The sequence below is a fragment of the Taeniopygia guttata genome, chromosome 5 (genome assembly GCF_048771995.1).
Source record: "Taeniopygia guttata chromosome 5, bTaeGut7.mat, whole genome shotgun sequence".
NCBI classification, from domain to species: domain Eukaryota; kingdom Metazoa; phylum Chordata; class Aves; order Passeriformes; family Estrildidae; genus Taeniopygia; species Taeniopygia guttata.
The window spans coordinates 11,695,372-11,714,662 of record NC_133030.1 but is presented as its reverse complement, the minus strand read 5'-3'; the positions used below and the strand labels follow the sequence as shown (position 1 = coordinate 11,714,662).

General features: G+C 53.0%; 3 protein-coding genes across 7 annotated transcripts in view; 1 reads left to right on the top strand and 2 right to left on the bottom strand.

Moving 5' to 3' along the window:
• Positions 1-1,176: 1,176 nt before the first annotated feature.
• Positions 1,177-3,888, bottom strand: FEN1 (flap structure-specific endonuclease 1). The gene is made up of 2 exons (XM_030273607.4): positions 3,771-3,888; positions 1,177-3,047 (listed from the first exon to the last, which is right to left on the bottom strand). The coding sequence occupies exon 2, from the start codon at positions 3,044-3,046 to the stop codon at positions 1,886-1,888; it is 1,161 nt and encodes a 386-aa protein (XP_030129467.1). The 5' UTR covers position 3,047; positions 3,771-3,888; the 3' UTR covers positions 1,177-1,885.
• TMEM258 (transmembrane protein 258) lies at positions 3,811-4,582 on the top strand. Its single transcript, XM_030273608.4, has 3 exons — positions 3,811-3,962; positions 4,056-4,165; positions 4,318-4,582. Exons 1-3 carry the CDS (start codon positions 3,837-3,839, stop codon positions 4,442-4,444), a joined length of 363 nt encoding a protein of 120 aa, XP_030129468.4. The 5' UTR covers positions 3,811-3,836; the 3' UTR covers positions 4,445-4,582.
• A 1,224-nt stretch (positions 4,583-5,806) lies between these two features.
• The window catches only part of MYRF (myelin regulatory factor), a 44,279-nt gene continuing 30,794 nt past the window's right edge, over positions 5,807-19,291 (bottom strand). For 2 of the 5 annotated variants that reach the window (XM_030273603.4, XM_072929568.1), the window contains 19 exons: positions 19,148-19,224; positions 18,557-18,667; positions 18,194-18,284; positions 17,177-17,377; positions 16,438-16,546; positions 15,879-15,988; positions 15,262-15,422; positions 14,760-14,832; positions 14,156-14,244; positions 13,776-13,844; positions 13,203-13,283; positions 12,002-12,087; positions 11,739-11,900; positions 10,769-11,047; positions 10,596-10,683; positions 10,206-10,280; positions 10,002-10,104; positions 9,408-9,482; positions 5,807-9,197 (listed from right to left, as the gene is read on the bottom strand). In XM_030273603.4, the coding sequence (XP_030129463.4) occupies positions 9,111-9,197; positions 9,408-9,482; positions 10,002-10,104; positions 10,206-10,280; positions 10,596-10,683; positions 10,769-11,047; positions 11,739-11,900; positions 12,002-12,087; positions 13,203-13,283; positions 13,776-13,844; positions 14,156-14,244; positions 14,760-14,832; positions 15,262-15,422; positions 15,879-15,988; positions 16,438-16,546; positions 17,177-17,377; positions 18,194-18,284; positions 18,557-18,667; positions 19,148-19,224 (2,127 nt within the window). In that variant the 3' untranslated portion in view covers positions 5,807-9,110. The remainder of the gene's footprint in view (positions 9,198-9,407; positions 9,483-10,001; positions 10,105-10,205; positions 10,281-10,595; positions 10,684-10,768; positions 11,048-11,738; positions 11,901-12,001; positions 12,088-13,202; positions 13,284-13,775; positions 13,845-14,155; positions 14,245-14,759; positions 14,833-15,261; positions 15,423-15,878; positions 15,989-16,437; positions 16,547-17,176; positions 17,378-18,193; positions 18,285-18,556; positions 18,668-19,147; positions 19,225-19,291) is intronic. The other 3 variants (XM_032748593.3, XM_072929567.1, XM_032748592.3) reach the window with 3 other exon arrangements.

The window sequence follows — 19,291 nt, the reverse complement described above, 5'->3', positions numbered from 1 at the left end:
CTGGGAGCCCAAGCCATTCCAGCAAAGCATTCCCAGCAGCAAGTGTCCCTGAGCCGCTGGTGCCCAATGCACGGCTGGCAGGACACTGCAGCAGTGCCACGGGAGAAAACCCTCCGAGCAGCGCTGGACAAGAGGCTCCAGCGGAAACGGGAGCACAAGGAAACTCTCAGGAGATGGCTGGCATGGCTCAGGATGCAGCTTGTGGCAGCAGCTGGCACACTCCGTAGTCTTCTTTGTGCTGGATAAATTTGGGGTTTCCCCAAAAGCTATTTGAGAGTTCCCACTGTTCTGCTCTCCAATGGGACAGGGTTCCTTTCTTCCCAGAGCTGGTGCATATTGGGTTTGGATTCAGGATGGGAATGCTGTGGGTAACACATGGGTAATGGTCCAGCCAGATGGAAAACTGGGATGAAGAAGTTGAAAATTCATTTAATTAGAATTAAGAGGTGGAAAAGGGGAAAAGGTGGAAAAGTATTCCAGTCTTCCCATGGGGAGACTGCCCACACCTGAGAGCCTGAAATCCCCTGTGCCCTCTCCGATTGGCTCTGCTGGGTTCCTAGCTTCCCACAGCACTTGCTCCCAGGATAAAGAGTGGAACTGGAATTCATTAATAATAATATCAATGTCAGAAGCAGTGGGAATCTTTGTTTGGAATGAGAAATTGAGGAAAGATGGAGTGAAATACCACGAAGCACCAGTTAGGGAGAGGGAGGTGGAAAAGCAGCTTTTGGAATTGGTAAATTTCTCAGACTTATTTCCAGATATTATTATTTTAAAATAATTTTTTATCTCTCCACCACAAAACCATTTCTGTACCTATGAAGATATTTGGAGGTAAAAGTTTAAAAACTTCTGGATAAAAACCCATTATGGATTGAAACTTGTAAGAGAATCCACAGCAAGGAAACATAAATCCCAATTTTAGCAAGATTAATGCATAATAAATATTAAATATTCATTTCCACACAAAACAAGCCAGTTTCTTATTTTCCAAACTGGAAAGGGCAGACCCATGGATTTTTGAAGCCTAAGAAGCATCCAGAGAGCTCCAAATTGAAATTCTTTGTGTTCCAGACTGCATTTGGTTTGTCAGCTGTTAGGAATTCCCTCTAAAACTGGAATTTTCATTTAAAAACACAGTTTAAGCCACTTCTCTAGAGAAAGAGAAACAGTGTCTTTGTGTTTAAATTTTATTCTGAAAACAAAACCCATCCTATGGCTCTGACAAGCAAAAAACTATAGAAAAAACACAATAAAATAAGAAATAAAAGGTATTGATCCCCACCCTGGGACCTGTAAGTGTACAACATGGAAAAATGCCTCTGGAATTCAGGGACTGAAGAGGCTGCAGTTCTAGGCTTATGGATATTTTTATGTTTAAGCATTTCTAAGCAAGTTTTAGTCTGGGAGAGCTGAAAACTGGGCTCAGCTTTCCTTGGATTACGCACTAAAAGCAGGCTAGGACATTGCTGGAATTGAGACCACAACTGGGTTTTGAAGAAGGGGAGTGACCACGAAAAGGGAAGGAAAAACCTTAATGAACTCTCGTTAAAGGGAGAATTTTACCTCATTACTTGAAGCCTCCTTCCCAGTTCTAGCTTGCCTTCCACTAATATCTTCCCAGTTTCTGCTTGCATCTACCTTTTCTGGGAGGGATGGGATCAGGCTGAAATCTAATTCGTCCTGAGTCTGCTCTGGAGGTGTTCAGCTTTGGAATCCTGAAATCTGGGCGTGTTTGTGCCCAGAAGCTATTCCACTCTGCCGGCCTAATCCGTTCCTTCCCAGCACTAACACGCAGCACTGACACGCAACTGTCGTTAGTCTAAAATTCATCATTAAGCCCCCCAAGAACCCAATCCCAGAGGTCTGTGGGCACCCAATCCAGTTATTTTGCCTTTTTAGTCTTTGTGGCGGTGGTGCCATTGGGCTTGGAGTTGGTCTTGGCTTTCTTCTTGGCCCCTCCCTTGGGCTCCGGCTCCTTGCGCTTGGCCGAGGTGATGGATCCGGTGACCTTGAAGAAGTCGTCGAGCCGGCCCTGGGTGCTTCCCTGGCGGCTCTTGCTCAGCCTCCTGACGCCGTTGCGGATGCGCTCCTCATTGAACTGCTTCTCCCCACACATAAACTGCACCAGCTGCTCCTCGTCTGGCTCGCTCCACTTCAACTCCACGGCATCGGGATCGATCACGTCGGGCTCCAGGAAGAGCTTCTGGGCCTCCCTGTGCAGCCAGTTCTCGGGCAGGGGGTACTTCTTGGTGTCGAGCTGCTGCACGATCCTCTCGATGGATTTGTGCTCCCGGATGAGCTCCACGGCGCGCTTCGGCCCGATGCCGCGGATGCTGGCGCAGTAGTCGCAGCCCAGCAGGATGCACAGGTCCACAAACTGCTCCCAGGTCAGCTGCAGATCCTGCAGAATCCGGTTCAGGTGGAACTCCTGGATGGGCAGCTTCTTGGTCTCACTGGCTGTGAGGTGCCGCATCAGCACGGGGCTACCGAAGGTGAGGCAATCCATGTCCTCCGTGGCGGCGGCGTACACCTTCCCAGCCTTCACCAAGGCGGCACAGCTGGCCTCTGCCTCTCCAGGTGCCTCCACATAGGGAATTCCCATCAGCGTCAGCAGCTTCTTGCACTCCTGCGTGTGCTGCGGGGTCACCTTGACCAGCCTCTTGCTGTACTTCTCGATGTTCTCCTCCTCCCCAGCCTCCTGTGCTTCCTGCAGGTGTTTCTCCGCCTCGGCCCGACGCTCCGTGCGCTTGGCCAGCTCCCCGGATTTCAGCTGCGGGGGCTTCCCGTCGAACACGTACACCGGCTTGATGCCATTCTCCACCATGCGGATGGTGCGGTAGAACATTCCCATCAGGTGGCTGGTGGTCTCCCCATCCTCGTTCTGCAGCACATCGGCTCCCTGCCGCACGGCAATCAGGAACTGGTAGATGCTCATGGAGGCGTCGATGGCCACTTTCCGGCCAAAGTAGGCCTTGATGTCGTTCTCCCGGATAGCCCCGGGAGCCACGTCGGCGATAAGCTTGGCCAAGCCATGGATTCCCATCCTGGGGAAGGGAAAAAGGGGACGTTGAGAGTGGGCTCTGCATAAGGAATGCTGGGCCAGCCAAGGAGGGGGAAGCAAGGGGGGCAGTGCTTCCCCTGCAAACCATCACTCCAAGGGCTGCATTACCCCGAGTCCTGCCTCAGGCCACCCTTACCCCTCACCACTCCCCTCTCGGCCCATCACTACTCCCCTTCCAACCTCTGCCCCTCCCCAACATTCGATTATATCCATCATATATATATATATATATATATATATATATACACCATCTAGACAGCATCACCTCCCTATTCTTATCTCATTTCCCAGCTCCCCAGGCCTGCCATCAATCCCTCCTCCCTCCCCCTCAGCGCTCCCGTTCCCCCTCAGCGCTCCCGTTCCCCCTCAGCGCTCCCGTCCCCCCCCCCCGCGCCCCCTCAGCGCTCCTGTTCCCACCCGCTCCCCCTCAGCGCTCCCGTTCCCCCCCCGTTCCCCGCTCCCCCTCAGCGCTCCCGTTCCGCCCCGTTTCCCCTCAGCGCTCCCGTTCCCCCCCCGCTCCCTGCTCCCCCTCAGCGCTCCCGTTCCTTCCCGCTCCCCCTCAGCGCTCCCGTTCCCTCCCCCGCTCCCCGCTCCCCTTCAGCGCTCCCGTTCCCCCCCCGGTCCCCGCTCCCCTTCAGCGCTCCCGTTCCCCCCCGGCTCCCCGCTCCCCGTTCCCCCCCGCTCCCCGGTCCCCCTCAGCCATTACCCGCCCGCTCGCGCGCCGCCGCTCCCGCGCTCGCGCGCCGAGCCCGCCGGGAGCCGCCGCCGGCCAATGGGGAAGCGGCTCGCGCTCGCCGCGCCTCGTTCCCGCCCTCACTTCCACTTCCGGCGGCCGAGGGGGCCGGGCGTGCGGCGGCCGGAGCGGAGCCGACGTGTCGCAGCAGGGACCGGCGACATGGTGAGGGTGGGGATGGGGCGGCCGGGGGTTGCCACAGGGGGCCCGGCCCGTTGGCAACGGCCGGCGCCGCTGAGCTCCGCCGTGTCCCCGCAGGAGCTGGAGGCGATGAGCAGATACACGAGCCCGGTGAACCCGGCCGTGTTCCCGCACCTCACCGTGGTGCTGCTGGCAATCGGCATGTTCTTCACTGCCTGGTTCTTCGTGTATCCCCCCGGCTGAGCTGACGGGGGGTGCCGTCCCCTTGCTGTGCCTCTTAATCCCGGATTATCGCCCTAATTCCCGGGGGCAGGGGAGCGGGTGGGGGTCCCCTCGCCTTGCTGTGCCTCTGTTACCACCTTAACCCCCGGCCCGGCAGCTACGAGGTGACATCCACCAAGTACACCCGGGACATCTACAAGGAGCTGCTGATCTCGCTGGTGGCCTCACTCTTCATGGGCTTCGGCGTCCTGTTCCTGCTGCTCTGGGTCGGGATCTACGTCTGAGCCCCCCGGGGAGCCTGGGTGGGGGATTCGGGAAAGCTCTTTTTATATTTCTTTTGTATTTCAAGGAGAAAATGCCTGGTGCAGGTGTGGTCTGCGACAGGCAGTGACCCACAGGTGAATAAAAGTGGCTCTGTGATACACCTGCCTGGTGACTGCTGGTTTGTCTTATTTTTTTTTTTGGATAGAATTATGGGAAGTCTAAGGCTGGAAAAGCCATCTAGGACCGCCCAGTCCAACCACTCCTCCTGCACTGCCAAGGCCATCACTACCCCATGTCCCCAAGTGCCACAGCCACACCGCTTTTAAATGCCTCCAGGGATGGGGACTCAACCTCTGGAGCATGTTCCAGTGCTCTAAAACCCTTTCCATGAAGGAATTTTTCCTAATGCCTAACCTAAACCTCCCCTGATGCAGCTTGAGGCTGTTTCCTCTGGTCCTGTCACTCCCTGGGAGAAGAGACCAATCCTACCTGGCTGCACACTCCTGTCATGGAATTGAGCAGAGTGAAAAGGTCCCTCCTGTGCTTCCCTTTCTCCATAATGGCACAAGATCCAGATAATTTGGGATATGCCCAGTGTTATCTCAGCTTTCTGTGCTGTGTGTGGTCACAGGTGTTCGAGTGCCACCTTCTGTCCTGGTGCAGCCCAGCTGTGCAAAGTAAATCCTAAATCTGCTTTTAATCCCTCAGCTTTCTTTGCCATCACATCCCCTCACCCTTTTTTTTGGGAATGCTGTGCCTATTCTCATCCCTAACCAGGAGTATTGTGGTGCTGGATGGGCCCTTCATTAACTCCTGAATTTCTGCCTGGCCTAGAAACAAGGAATTGATTTATATGTCTTTAAGAGGCAGATTGGAATTTTAGCCCAGCTTTCAAATCATTCCACTTCCAAAACACAAATTCAAGCTCCAATTTCCTATTTGGGAAGGAAGATTTCATTCTGTGGACTTTTGAATCCTTCTGGATCTGAGTTTACCCTTTGATGTGAGCAATGAGAGGTCAGAGGCAGGTTTTCCTTTCTTTTTCCTTTCTTCTTTTTCCCTCCTTTTTTCTTCTTCCTCCTTTCTTTGTCCTTCTGCTTTCTTTTTCCTTTTTCCCTTGTCCATTTAACCTTTCTTTTCCCTCTTAATTGTCTTCATTTTTCTCCTACTTCCTTCATTTTTCCCTTCCTAATTTCTTTCCCCTTCTGTTCTTTTTCCTCCTTCCTTTCTCCTTTTTATCTCCATTCCAAAGTACCATGAGTGGGCATATCCAGAAACTTCCACTGATTAAAGACTTGGAATTTCCTTCATCCCGTGGGCAGCTTTACAGCCATTCACCTGAGTTATTCCCTAGAAAGGGAGGAAAACACCAGGAGCCATCCTTGGATACAAAGCAGTATTTATATATTTTATTCATACGGGCACATTTACCTCCAGCATAAAACAAAGTCTAAATAAGCAAAACAAAACAAATAAACAAACAAACAAAAAAATTCCGGGGAATCCGGAAACGCAGCCCTCAAATTCAGCAAAATATAAATATAAATCAGGAAGAAAAGAGGGAAACCACGCTTGTTCCCCACAAATAAAAACCAGGAATCAATAATAACCTGCTACAAATGCGACTCTACGAACTGGCTGGCAAAATACAGTGATTAAAGCTGTGGCAGCAACATTTAAACCAACAAAATTAGTGCTTTACGTGGTGTTTTTTTCCTTAATTCTTCCAGAGGTGCCATAGTCTCTATTTACAGGCTTTAAGCTCCAACAGTAGGACAGAAGAGTTGGGAATTTGCTTTTGAAACAACTCCCAAACAGCCTCATTCTCCACCTTTTCCTCTTCCTTCCTGCCAGGAATGTCTCTTTGCCGCTGGATAGGGAGGGATTTCCCCAAGCTGGAGAGGTCGGCTCAGAATTCCCTCTGTCCCACGCAGGGAAAGGCCTGATTGTGAACTCTCTTGGTACTGATTTGGGACAGGGAAGGGGCAGAGATGCGTTTTGGGGGGGGGAAATCCATGCAGACAGCTGTTTCCATGGGCCTGGAAACAATTCCATGACTCCTTCATTTTACAATTCGGAACCCCTTTGGAGCTCGTTGCTGCCTCGCTGGGAAGCAGCTGATGGATGATTTTTATCATGGAATCCTAGAATGGTTTGGGTAGGAAGGGACTTTAAAGCCCATTCAGTCCCACCCACCTTCCACTAGTCCAGGCAGCTCCAAATCCATCCAACCTATCCTGGAACACTTCCAGGGATGGAACATCCAAAACTTCTCTGGGCAACCTGTGCCACTTTAAGACATAAGGTACTATTGACACAAAAAACTTCATCCTGAATCCCTGTCCTCTCCTGATCGAAGGGATTTCTGCCAGCTCCATGTGGGAAGGGCTGCCTTTGGCACTCCAGGAATTGCCACATCCCGGTTAAACCACCCAGGCACCATGTCTGAGGCAGCATTTGGGAATATATGTGGGAAAACACTGTTCCTTGGGGCTGTTCCATAAGGAAAAAGGCACTAGAGATGTTTCCAGGCACTTGGTTTGTTGGGAATTTCCATAAATCCCATGGCTGAACATTCTGGGGACACCTGAGAGATCCCAACTCCTCCTGGGCCACCACTGATTGATTCCTTCCCTCAGGAGTGGGGTGGAATGTATTGGGGTGTCTTGGCTGGGGGTGAGAGTGTGATTGCAGGCTCTGTCCCCCCCAACATTCCCTGTTTCCTCTTCCAGGGGCCTTTATCCCAGCTTGGCATCACTCACCTGAGGAGGATGTGCCAGCCTGGGCCACTGATTGCCAAGGGAACAATAAAGCTGCCAAGGAAGTCACTTCCCAGTTTAAAACCAGGAAAAACTGCTCAGGGCAGGTGGAGGGAACTCAGGGCAGGTGGAGGGAAGAGCACTTAGCTACATCCAGGTGTTTCCTTCCCAATTTCAGGGAAAAACAGAGAATCCTGCCGAGCGTGGAGCCCCCCTGCTTGTGCATAGGTATTCCCAAGCCTTGGGGCATCCTGTTCTCCCACTGAGCTTCCCAAAACTGGGTTTTCCAACTGCTTGGCTGCTCAGAATGCCCTGCTCACCCACTATTCCCTGCTTCCCAGGATTTGGTGGATTTTAGTAACTATAATTCAGTGTTTCCAGGCCTTGAAACCTCCCTACAAACAGTTTCTTGGGGGCAGATGCCAAATCCAAGTGACATCACCAGGAATTTCAGGGCTGCTTCGTTGGGATAAGCTCAGGAGGGGGATGATGGGAGATAAAACTAGATGTGTCCAAGAACCATCACTTTACCTGGATAAAACCCATCTTTGTTTTTCTGGAGCAGATTTAGAGTGTCCTTAGGATCAGCATGTGGCATTCCCCTCTCACTTGTTTCCTCAGGGATATCCATCTTGGAATAACCTGGAGGTGGCTGAGCCTCCAGGAACGCAGACAGCTCCTCTTTAGCACGAGGAGCATGATGAGGAAGAGGAAGCACAGGGAGCCGCTTGGCTTTCCCACAGGACACACGTGGCTCAATGGGGCCAGAAGGAAATTCCCAATTTTTTTACAGCTTAAACCCCACAAGAATTCAGTAGTTTAGCAAGTTAAGGACTTGTAACAGTAAAATATCCCAAATCCCCCCAGCCTAACTCTGTGAGGGCAGGGACAGCCTGCAGCTGCTGCCATCCCAACTTTTGGGAGAACACCACCCCTCTCCTGAGGCAGAGATCCCGCCTGGACACAGCTCCTGGTGTTCCCAGGGACTGAGCCTTGCTCCGCAGGGCACTCCAGGCTTTGCCAGTGCTGCACATCTGGGCAGAGGTTGGCACTGGCTCCAGAGTCGACCAGGCAGCTCCTCACACACCGCTTCCAAGCGGATAAAAACGGATCCTACCGCACTTAATGTGGGTAAGTCCCGGTCATTTGTCACCCCTGGCTTGAGGACAAATGTCCTCAGGCATGGCATGGCCTCAGCAGCATCTTGAGTGGGGGTTTTATCCATCCAGATGTGGATATCCCACATGGATATGGGATTTAAGAGCACAAAGAAGAGGGGGGATGACGTCAAAGCTGCTCCTTCTCCAGTTGTTCCTAGAGGAACGTGTCCATTGGCAGGTCCGGGAGTCTCTGGGAAGTCTGTGGGAAGTGGCCCTGGGCCAAGCAGAAGGAACAGCAACTCCAGTGTAGAACTTCCAGTAGGTCCAGGCACAGCCACCCTTTCCAGGCCAAACTCCAGCGTTTGGCTCTTGGAAAGGGCTCCAGTGTTGAAACAATTCCAGTGTTGTGAAGAACTGATGTGGGACATCTGGGAGCACCAGGATGGGGCTCCTGTCCATGGAAGGAGCATCCCTCTGAGATGTGGCAGAACTGTCCACGCTCAGTCCGGTGTGTGTTTCCAAATCCAGTGTTGGAAGGGGAAGTGATGGAGGACACAAACATCCCCATAACGGAAGGAGAGGGGTGTGGGATGCTGGGAATTGGTGCAAGGTCCCCCCAGGAGCCACCACAGGGCTGATGGTGGCTTTTAGGTCCTGTCTGTCCTGAGCTTCAGTGTCTCCAGCCATCACCATTCCAGCTCCGGAGCTGCCGCAGGACACAGGGATGAGGCGGGGCTGGGGGCCAGCGGAGCAGGGAATTTGGGAGGCTCCCAGTGGCACCAGTTCCCCTCCTGTCTCTGAGCAGAGGGCACTGGTGCTGCCAGGACTCACTCACAGAGCCAGTAGAACTGGAAGTAATAGTCAGTGAAGAGGTGTCCCAGCTGCTCCAGGGAAGTGCCACAGTCGGCTCGGCCCTAGGAACGGGAAAAGCAGCTTAGAGAGAGAGGGGGGCAACTCCAAGGGCAGAATTCTGCCTGGATTATGGGCTGGGACAGGGACACATCATCCTCCTACCACCCACAGGACTGCGGGAAGCTCCTGGTGCTAAACCTGCATTTCCCACAATTTATAAATCCCACATTTCTCTCCTTCCACGTGGCCCTGGACAAGCTGCGGGTACTCACCGGCTGTGCCACTCGGAAGTGGTAGGAAAACTCCCGGAAGGACAGCATCACCAGAGGCCAGCGGTGCGTGGTGTCCTGGGGAAGGAAGGGGAAGAGCTGGCATGAGATCAGGGATGAGCTTGGGGGATGTTCTCCGGGCTGGATCTGTGAGGAAATGCACAGCTTTGTCCTGTCAAGTGACCCCATGGACGTTTCCTGGAGCATAGAAATGTGGGATGAGGAAGGGCTCTGGCATCTAGAGAGGCTCAGCCTGGAGAAAAGGAGGCTCCAGATGGACCTTCTGGCTCTGCATAACTCCCTGAGAGGAGAGGGCAGCCAGGTGGGATCAGGCTCTGCACCAAGGGAATAAAGGACAGGATGAGAGGAAACGGCCTCAAGCTGTGCCAGGGGATGTTTAAGTTGGGTATTAGAGAAAATTCCTTCATGGGAATGGCTGCCCAGGACAGCAGTGGGGTCCCTGGAGGGATTTAAAAGCCACGTGGATTTGGCACTTGGGGACACGGTGGCCTTGGCAGTATTGGGCGAATGGTTGGACTTTTCCAACCTCAATGATTCCATGTGTATTTTGTTCCCGAACCGTTCCTTTCTCCCTACCTGTGCATCTGTGGAGTCAGTGGAGCTGTTACCGCTCACAGCATCCTGGCAGGGATCACTGGAGACAAGGGCACAAAGGGAGATGGACACAGTGGAGGAGGAGCTGGGAAGAGAGGACACCATGAGAGCCTGGAAGGGGGAACAAGTGTCCCTTTCTCATGGAGACACTGTGGCTCCCAGAGGACATCATCCATGGGCACTCACTTCATCTCCAGGGTCAGGTTGGTGTTCACGGCCGTCTGCTGGCTCACAGGGATGCGGTAGCTGAAATTCCCAGTCCTGGGAACACAGAAAGAACACTGGATGTCACCAGGCTGTGGGAAGGTCAGGACAGGACTCAAAATCCCTGGCAGGCTGAGAACTGAGAGAGGAGAATTTCCCAATGTCCCAAGGAGGACAAGGAGACAGGATGAGCCCATCACCAAACACAACCCCTGAGGGAAAGCTGGGAGCACCAGCTCCTCTTCCCACGGAGCAGCATGAGGTGATGGCAGGAAACACCCAAGAAAATCTTGGAAAACCTCTCAGATTTTCCTGTTTGCTGCTCCCACTGAAGTGCCACCAAGGTGCCACCAGCCAGCCCTTCCCGCTCACCTGCAGGCGTTGGCAGCAGCACAGTACTGGGAATGGATGGGCAGGTTGATCTCCAGGATCCGGATGGACTGCAGCACCGGGCTTGGCCCTGCCGGGCAGAGAACAGAGTGTTTAGGAACAGCAAAGGGTGGAAAATTTGAGGCTGGAAGGGAAAGAAGATGGGATGCACGTACCATCCGTGCTGGGCTGCTCCGTGCGGGGCCGCTCGCTCACCGGCTGCCGGAGGCTGCGCTGCTGCCGGGAGTTGCTGCGGGAGAGCGAGAGGTTGGAGATGTACTTGGATTTGCCCTGGATGTGGGAGAAGGGGGAGGAGGGGCTGGCATTGGGGCTGCCGAAGCTCTGAGACCTGTCAGGAGTCTTTGGCCACTTGGTGTAGGAGGTGGATTTCCCGGTGATGCCCCTGGATTTAGCTTTGATATTTGTCACTGGCAGGAGGGAGGGCTGGCTTTGGTCTGTGGAAAAACGAGAGAGAAGGTTGTGCTGAGAGGCAGAGAAAGGCTGGGAGCACTGGGATTGCTCCATTGTCCCCATGTCACCTCCTGATGCTCCTCAGGTTGCCCAGAGAAGCTGTGGCTGCCCCTGGAAGTTTCCAGGTGAGGTTGGACAGGACTTGGAGCTACCTGGGATAGTGGAAGGTTCCCTGCCCATGGCAGGGGTGGAACCAGATGGGCTTTAAGGGCCCTTCTGACCCAAAGCATTCCAGGATTCTGTGTTTCCATTCCATCTGTGCCTGATGGAGCTGGTGATGGAGTGAGGAGGGAATGAGGTCAGACCTCAAGGTAGGGCTGCTCAGGTGAGCTGTGCCTGGTGTAGCTTCCCATGACTTTTTGCTGGCAACATGAGAAGCTCCAAATCCTTTCCAGCCCCGACATCCCCCTGGCAACAGGATCCAAACTGCATCATGTGGGCAGAGGAGGATATAAAGTATACATCCAAGGATAAGGACAGAAAGGGTGTCTATTAGAGAGAGCTTCCAAAGGAGTGGAATGAGGATGACAAAGGATCCGGAGGGAAGAGGGAGCTGAAATTGCTCATCCTGGAGGAGACTGAGGAGACCTTCTCACAAGGAACACAAAGGCAACACGAGGTGACACAAACCTTGGAGATGTCCCAGCATTTCTGGGAATCTGGGCTGGCCCTCACCTGTCCGGTTGGTGGTATGGGCAGGGCTGGTCTCTGAGGGGACAGTGGAGGAGACGTCAGTGGGAGTAATGGAGCAGCACGTGGAAAAACAGGGAGGGCTGAAACAGGCCAGCACACCGTGACCGGGAATGCCAAGGGCTACTCCATGTGTATCATCTGGGACTGCAGGGACACAGGGAATAAGTCAAGGGATGGAACGGGAGCAGCACCCGGCGTCCTGCAGCCCATCCATGAAACCAGAGCCATCCAAATCCATCACCTACCGTGCTCTGGGGGGGTCCTGCTGCTGGCTCCGTTGGATGCGGCCGTGGATCGCACTATCTGCGTCTTGTCAATGTTCTGGCTTGACCTGGAATGTAGGAAAAGATGCTGGAAACCTCCTGGATGTGGACAAGGGGGTCACTTGAAGGTGGTGAGAAAAGTGGCTGCAGCAGGAGGACAGGAAGAGGGACATGGAGTAAGTGGAGATTGGAGAACAGAGTGATCTGGGAAAGGCAGGAGAAAGGCACACAAGCCACGAAGACAGCAAGGAGAGCTCGGAAATTCCACAGGGAATCATGTGGCAGTTCCATGTCTGGCAGTGGAAAATCTCAGCTGGTTCAGAGGACACCAGCAACTCTCCTGGAACATGGTGCACATGGTGGATTTGACTCCCATCAGGAAGTCTCCTGGGTGGATTTAGATGCTTGGGAATTAACAGGCTTCAAGCTCTCACCACTCCCTAAGGAATGTGCCCCATATCCCTTGAAGACAGACTGTTCCTCACCTTGTTGCTTAGAATCACACACAATCCCCCCTCCCACAAAATTCATCCCATGAAATTCCAGGTGTTTCACTGCAGCTATCCAAGACCTGAGCTGAGGACACCACAGGCACCTTGCGAGGGTAGGGGAGATGGGAAAGGAAGGGAATATTTCTCCCAGGTCTGTAGAACAAGGAGCATTTCTGGACACCTGTGTCCATGTCTTACCTGACCCTGAGCATCACTCCAGGTTTCTGTGGGATTAACAGAGCTTCCCTCATTTAGAGGAATTAAAAAACCACTTTGTCATCTCCAAGATTTGTCTAAATTAGAGGGATTTCTTTTCCAGATGAAAGGAGACTCAATGACAGTCTTCCAAAGAGAATGTGGGCACAAGACTCTGGAGCTTCACCTTCATCCCAGCCTAAATCCAACCCTTATCCTTCAAGCTCCTCCACTGCCTCATCCCTTTTCCTTACACAGCTTTATCTTGCTCCTGCTCTCCCTGCAGGATCCAATTTCTTTATTTAACCTTTAATTAATTGATTTTTCCATCTCCACTCCTAATTTCTCTTCCCTGACAAGACCCATAACCCTTCCTCCTGGAATCCCACTGGAAGTCTCACATCCCTTTTTCTGTTTTCAGTTTCTTGGTCTTTTGTGGTGCAGGGAAAAAAAGAGGAGACTGGATGAAGGAATTAAATAATGAAACAGTCACATACCGTGGACACAGAGCGACCGGAATTCCGGGACCCCCGTGCCGAAAGAGGGCCAAGAGACAGGCAGTGGGTACAGCAAAGGAGCTACAGGACAGCGCAGGGAGACAAGGAGAACAGGAAAGTGGGAAGATGACCAGGAGGACAGGGAATGAAAAAGGATATGGAAGACAATGGGAAGGAAAAGACAAAAATGGGGAAATCAATGACAAAGTGGAATGAAAATGGGTTGGATGGGAGATGTAAGGAGGAGGGGAGGGAGAAAAATGGGAGAGGGAAAAGAGAGGAAGAAAAAGAGACTCATTATCAGGTTACACGAGCTCCCAAAGCTGATCCAGCCCTGCTGCGCCAGTGGGATGAGGTTGTTTAAGTCCAGCTGGAGGCATCCAAGGAACATTCAGTACATCCTAACAGGAGATTCCCTTTTCCTTCTCTATTCCTCAACTGCTATCAGACTGAGATGTGTGGCTGTGCTTGGCAGGGTCTGCAGCTCTGGAGCTGTGCTCAGTAATCCCAGTTTCTGGGCTCCAGCCTCTCCCAGGTGACCTCATCCCTCCCAGCGATTCCCGAAATACCCACCCATCGATGTCCACGAGATCCTCCTCGCTGCGCAGGCTCAGCACATAGAGCGTGGACATGGACACCACGCTGGAAAAGAGAGAAGGACAGGGTGAGGAGGAGCAGGCATCAAGGATAGGGCATGGGATTGATCCACTTCCACGGGATTCCAGCCCAGGAGAGATGGATGCCCCACCCCTGGAAGTGTTTGAGGCCAGGCTGGAGCAACCTGGGAGAGCGGAAGTTCCCAGCTCATGGAACCAGATAAGCTTTAAGGTCTCTTCCAACCCAAAGCATTCCAGGATTCTCTGGAAAAGCCATAGATCCACAGCCCCTCACTGCACGGTCCCAATGGATGAGCCGGAGGGAGCCGAGGCAGAAGCCCAGGAGAGGGATCTCACCTGAATGCCATGATGATGACCAGGGCAATGATGGTGCCCTGAAGGAAGCGCTGGCTGATGCAGGCCTGTTCCGGGACAACCGACGGAGACTGCAACGGAAAAAATCCTGGATCAGCTCAGCTCCCTCACTGCTCTGCTCCTTGCACGGATCTCCCCCAGCCCATCCTGAACTCTCTTCCTGCCTCCGTGAAAATCCTGAACTCCCCAAGTTAAGGAGTCATTTCATGTCTCCATTAGGAGATAGAAACGGAAGATTATGGGAAAACTGAGGTTGGAAAAGCCCTCTAAGATCATGGAGTCCAACCCTACCCCCAGCACTGCCAAGTCCACATCCACATGATTTTTAAATCCCACCAGCAATGGCGACTCTGGAGCCTGCTCCAGTGCCTTTCTATGAAGAAATTTTCCCTAATATCCAGCCTAGACCTCCCCTGGCACAACCTGAGGCCATTTCCTCTTGGATAAGGCAGGGAGGAGAGCCCAGTCTCCTGGCTCCAACCTCCTTCCAGGGATTTGTGGACAGTGAGACTCCCCCTGATCCTCCTTTTCTCCAGGCTGAGCCTTCTCTGCTCCAGGCACTGTTCCTTTGGGATCCATCCCTTACCTTGCTGGTGACTTTCTGGGGTCTCTTTTTGTGGGGCACGCTTCCTGCCCGGCTGAACTGGCTCCCAGTTTGGCTGCAAGGAGAAAGGAGGAATGGAGCTAAGCTGGGCGGGGATAGCTTTCCAAGCCATTCCCAAGATAAAATGGGTTTTTCTGGAAGGGAAAAGACGTTTCTGTGGTGTGATAGTCACAAACCCTTTTGGTGCTTTGCCCCAAAACTGGCATAAGCAAGGTCAGAATGGAGATTTTGGAAGCATGGGAAACTCTTTGCCATGAGAAAGCCACTGACTTTAGGGAAACATGGAGGCCATTTCATCCTGGGTGTTGTTGGGCTAGTCCTGTGAGAATTCCAAACCTCCTCAAGGTCAGCTCTTTAAATCCACTCCAGGCCAAGCAACACCAGCCAACATCCCAGTCCTTCCTCATCTCCTTGTTCCCAATCTGAGCTGCCCCTTGGAACTTCCTGGGATGAAAGGGGACATTCCCTGTGGCTCCATGGGTACCTGAAGGCTCCAGAGCTCACAGTTGACTTCATGCTGTCAAGCCTCTTGAGCTTGGCCAGCTTGTGGCTCCACCTTTCCAGCTCATCGATCCGTGTCTCCAGGTTATCCGTGAGCTTGCACAGCTCCTTCACAGCTCCCACGTTCTCCATGAAGATCCGCTCCTGCCAGGGAATCAGGCCAGCAAGATGAGGCACACACCTGGATCTGGATGACCCATGTCCTCCATGTGTGCTGTGGGAGACTGTCCCCTCAATTCCCAGAGCAGCAACCAGGCTGCCACAGGTTGGGAAAGGTCAGGAAACCAGGTGCTCCAGGTTATCCTGACATAAGCACCTTATCTTATCTAGGAAGGGGAGATTAGGACTGGGAGCCTCCCTGCAGGAAGCTGCCAACAAGGAGCCCTTCCCAAGGGAGATGCTGCCAAATTTCACCAGCATCAGGCTGGTTCCTCCCTGCCGGTGTCCGATATCCACCCAGGGCTGTTCCTGACTTCTGGAAGACCAGCCAGGTCTGAAACCAATCTGGGAGCATTTCCCAGGCATCCCACTTTGCCTCTCCCATATCCAGCTCCACAATTCCCTTGAGCCAGGTTCCCCAGCCTCCTGGCTGCCACCAACCTTGTTCACCACCAGGAAGTTCTCCAGGGTTTTCCCATTGGAAAAGACCAGGTCCCCAGTGTCCTTCACAGCTTCTGGCAGAATCTCCTTTACCTCCTGAGCAATTACACCTAGAGACGTGGAGATGGAACAGTGGGATGGGAGGGGTTGATCCTGCACCCCCTGGATACTCTGGGAGTGACACCAGGATGTCCCTTCCTCATTCCAAGCTCTGCAGGGCTCCTTGGAGACCCTGAAGGGCAGAGGATGGTCAGACAAAGCTGCTCCCCAAATTCTATGGATAGGGATCATCACCCCACCATAGTGTACTTGGAGAAACCTTCTCCCTGTGGGAAGTACCACCTTCTCTCCCGCACACTAAAGAGGGAATTTCATTAGATTCCTTAATTTGGGAGGTTAGAAGGCCCCTCTTGCCCACCCCACACCTGGGGGGCTGCCCTGGTACAGAGCTGGATACAGTCCCTGAGAAAGGCAGGGAATTCCTGTGGGACATTCTTGTGTCAGAGGCGTATTCCCATGGGACATTCCTGTCTCACAGGTGTATTCCCATGAGATGTACCTGTCTCAGAGGTGCTGTCAATGCCCACCGTGGCTGCAAACTCGGGTTTGTAGTTGTAGTGCACCAGCCTCATCCTGGAGATCCGCTTCAGCTGCTCTGTGGTGTCCACCTGAGACAAACACGCACATGGAATTCCCAACGGGATATTGCTTCTCAAATCCCCACCACTCTGCATCTAACTATGGCCCATGGGAATTCCTTTAGGAGATAGCCCTGAACCCTGCTCTGAGCAGCCATAAGGATAAACACTGGGATTAATGTGAGGTCGAGACAAGATCTTTGGATAGGGAAATCAGGAGACTGAGTGTCCTTGCAGAACTAGACACAGGGAAGAGAGAATTCCCAAAAACAGGTGACATGATTATATCCAGCTTTTCTGAACAGGCAAGTCCAGCTGAGAGGAATTCAGAGCAGAGCCAAGCCACTCACACAGGCTCTGGCAAGGCCCAGTGTTCTACATGCCACATTGACCTTTCTTACACTCATTTTCTGTCCCTGTGACAATTTTCCACCTTTTTCCCACTGTTTGCTACTTCTGCCTAACACTGGAAGAGTCAATATTCCCTACTACATCAGGGGCCTGGCTGTGCTTGGAACAGAAAGAATCCTAAGTCACCTCCCTTCTGCTCTACAGTCATAGGATCATGGAATATCCCTAGCTGGGAGGGACCCCCAAGAATCACTGGAGCTCTTCAGACTCCTGGTGACCCCAAGCCCACCTTGCTTTCCAGGTTCTCACCTCTTGGATGTCCTCTTTCACCCGGACGTCCGAAGGGTGCATCAGGGACCCCATGACCTTCACGTTGCCATGGACCACCAGGGCTTCATCCGGGCGGTCGGTGTTGATTCCCACGCGGCCGTGGTGGAACACGGTGTCTGGGAGCTGCGCCCGCTGCCAGAGCACGTCACTGTCACTCTCAAACTGCCCTGGGTTGGAAGCCTGTGGAGAAACGGGACAACAGGGACTGACTGAAAAGCAGGGAGAGGAGGAAGGTTAGCTCTTCCTGCTCCTCTCCTCTCCCTAAAGGAACATCCTTGCTTCCTTCAGCTGTTATCCCAGCTATCAGTGTTCAGCCACTCAGGACAGCAGGAGACCAAGTGACATGGATGATACTCCTGGCTCCCAAATTCAGAGCATTCCAGGCTGCCCGCAATTCTCTGAAATTCTGCACTGGGCATCCTGGAAGCGGCCTAATCAATTGTGGACTTCTTGTCTGAGGTCCCTGTTTGGGTTTTACTACCTGCTTTCATGTTTTGGAGCTGAGTGCTCCAGTGAAACCCTGGGGGAGCTTGGGAATGGTGCCTTTCTCTTCCTGCTCCTCTCCCTTAGGATATAAAAATGTTCTAAGAGAGTGCCCAATTTTCCTGCACCTTCTTGTTCCTGCTGCAGAGTTCTAAAAACACTCTCCCTTCATTCCCAGCAATTCTACTGGACACTGATCCTGTTTGGAGAATGGGATTCCTTCCTTATCCTGTAACAGGTTATTCAAGCAGATATGAAAAGTCTGAAGCCAGAACCCACGTGTGGACAGGGAAAGCCACAAGCAAGGCAGGAAGAGCTTGGATGAGGTGGGAAAGGTGGGAAATCAAGTTTGGAGAAGACCTCTAAGAAAATCAAAGCCAACCCAGCACCTCCACCACATTCACCACTAAACCACAACCTCAGGTGCCACATCCACACATTTTCTAAATGTGGAATGTGGGAAACAGCCCAGGATGGTGCAGCAAAGGAGCCTGGGAGGAGACAGGGATTTACCCGGACAATGATCCGCTCAGAGATGTGGGCTGCCAGCGTGTAGTTCTGGTTCTGGGCATGTGCCTGCAGGGCCACCACCAGCATGAAGTACCTGCGGAGGGACATGGCTCAGGGACACATCCTGTGCTGGGAAGAGCTGGATCTCCATCCCCTCTAGAGCACTGGGCACCATGGTGGGCTCGCAGCACCCCTCTCCATGTGCTGGGTGTCCCCAACCCCTCCCAGAGCAGGGACACCCTTCTGGTGTCCGCAATCCAAGCCCTATTCCCACATCCCACTCAGGCCACTCTGCCCAACCCAGGGACAGGCAGATCCATAGGATTCTCAGGATGTTCTGGAGGAGGCTCCCGTGTGCTCCCTCACCTCTGGTCTGGGTTGGGTTTGCCTTTTTTCCTCATGTTGTTGGCCGTGGTCTCGCTGAAGTGCAGCCGCCCCACAGTGACCTTGGTGACCTGCTCTGGGGGGAGGTTCACCCTGGAAGGAAAGGAAAACAAAGGAATGAGTGAGGATGGCAGCTATCTGGGAATGGTGCCTATCTTGTCCCACTCCTCTCCTATCTCTTCCTTCCTTAGGTGGGAAGTATACAGTTTTCCTGCACCTAGAGGCCTTGAACCCAACAACACTCTTCCCTCATTCCCAACTGGACACTGGTCCAATCCTGGGGCCTGCCACACATACTTCATGCCCTGAAGAACCAGGTATGGAGAAGCTGGAGCCACAACCTGGAGAGGAAAGCTTTTTTGGGAATGGCCATCTCTTGGCCTGCTCCACCAGTCTATGACCTGGGCACAGAGCAGGGTTCGGAATACTGAGAGGAAAACAGGAGAAAACTGGAGAGTGTGACACTCACACAGTAGAGTAAGAGACCTCCAACTCCACCACTTCCCCACATTCTCTTGCCGTTGCTTATTCCCTGGAAGCACAGGATGCTCATTCCCACAAGGACATACTCACGTGACGGGGTTGAAGGGCCGTTTGCTGCGGTCTGACTGCGACTGCTCGATGTTGATGGACTGGTTCAAGGCCTCGAGCTGAAGAGAAGGATTTAGGAATGTGGCACAGATCACAGAGACCTTCCCCTTTCCACCTCCTCCTTCC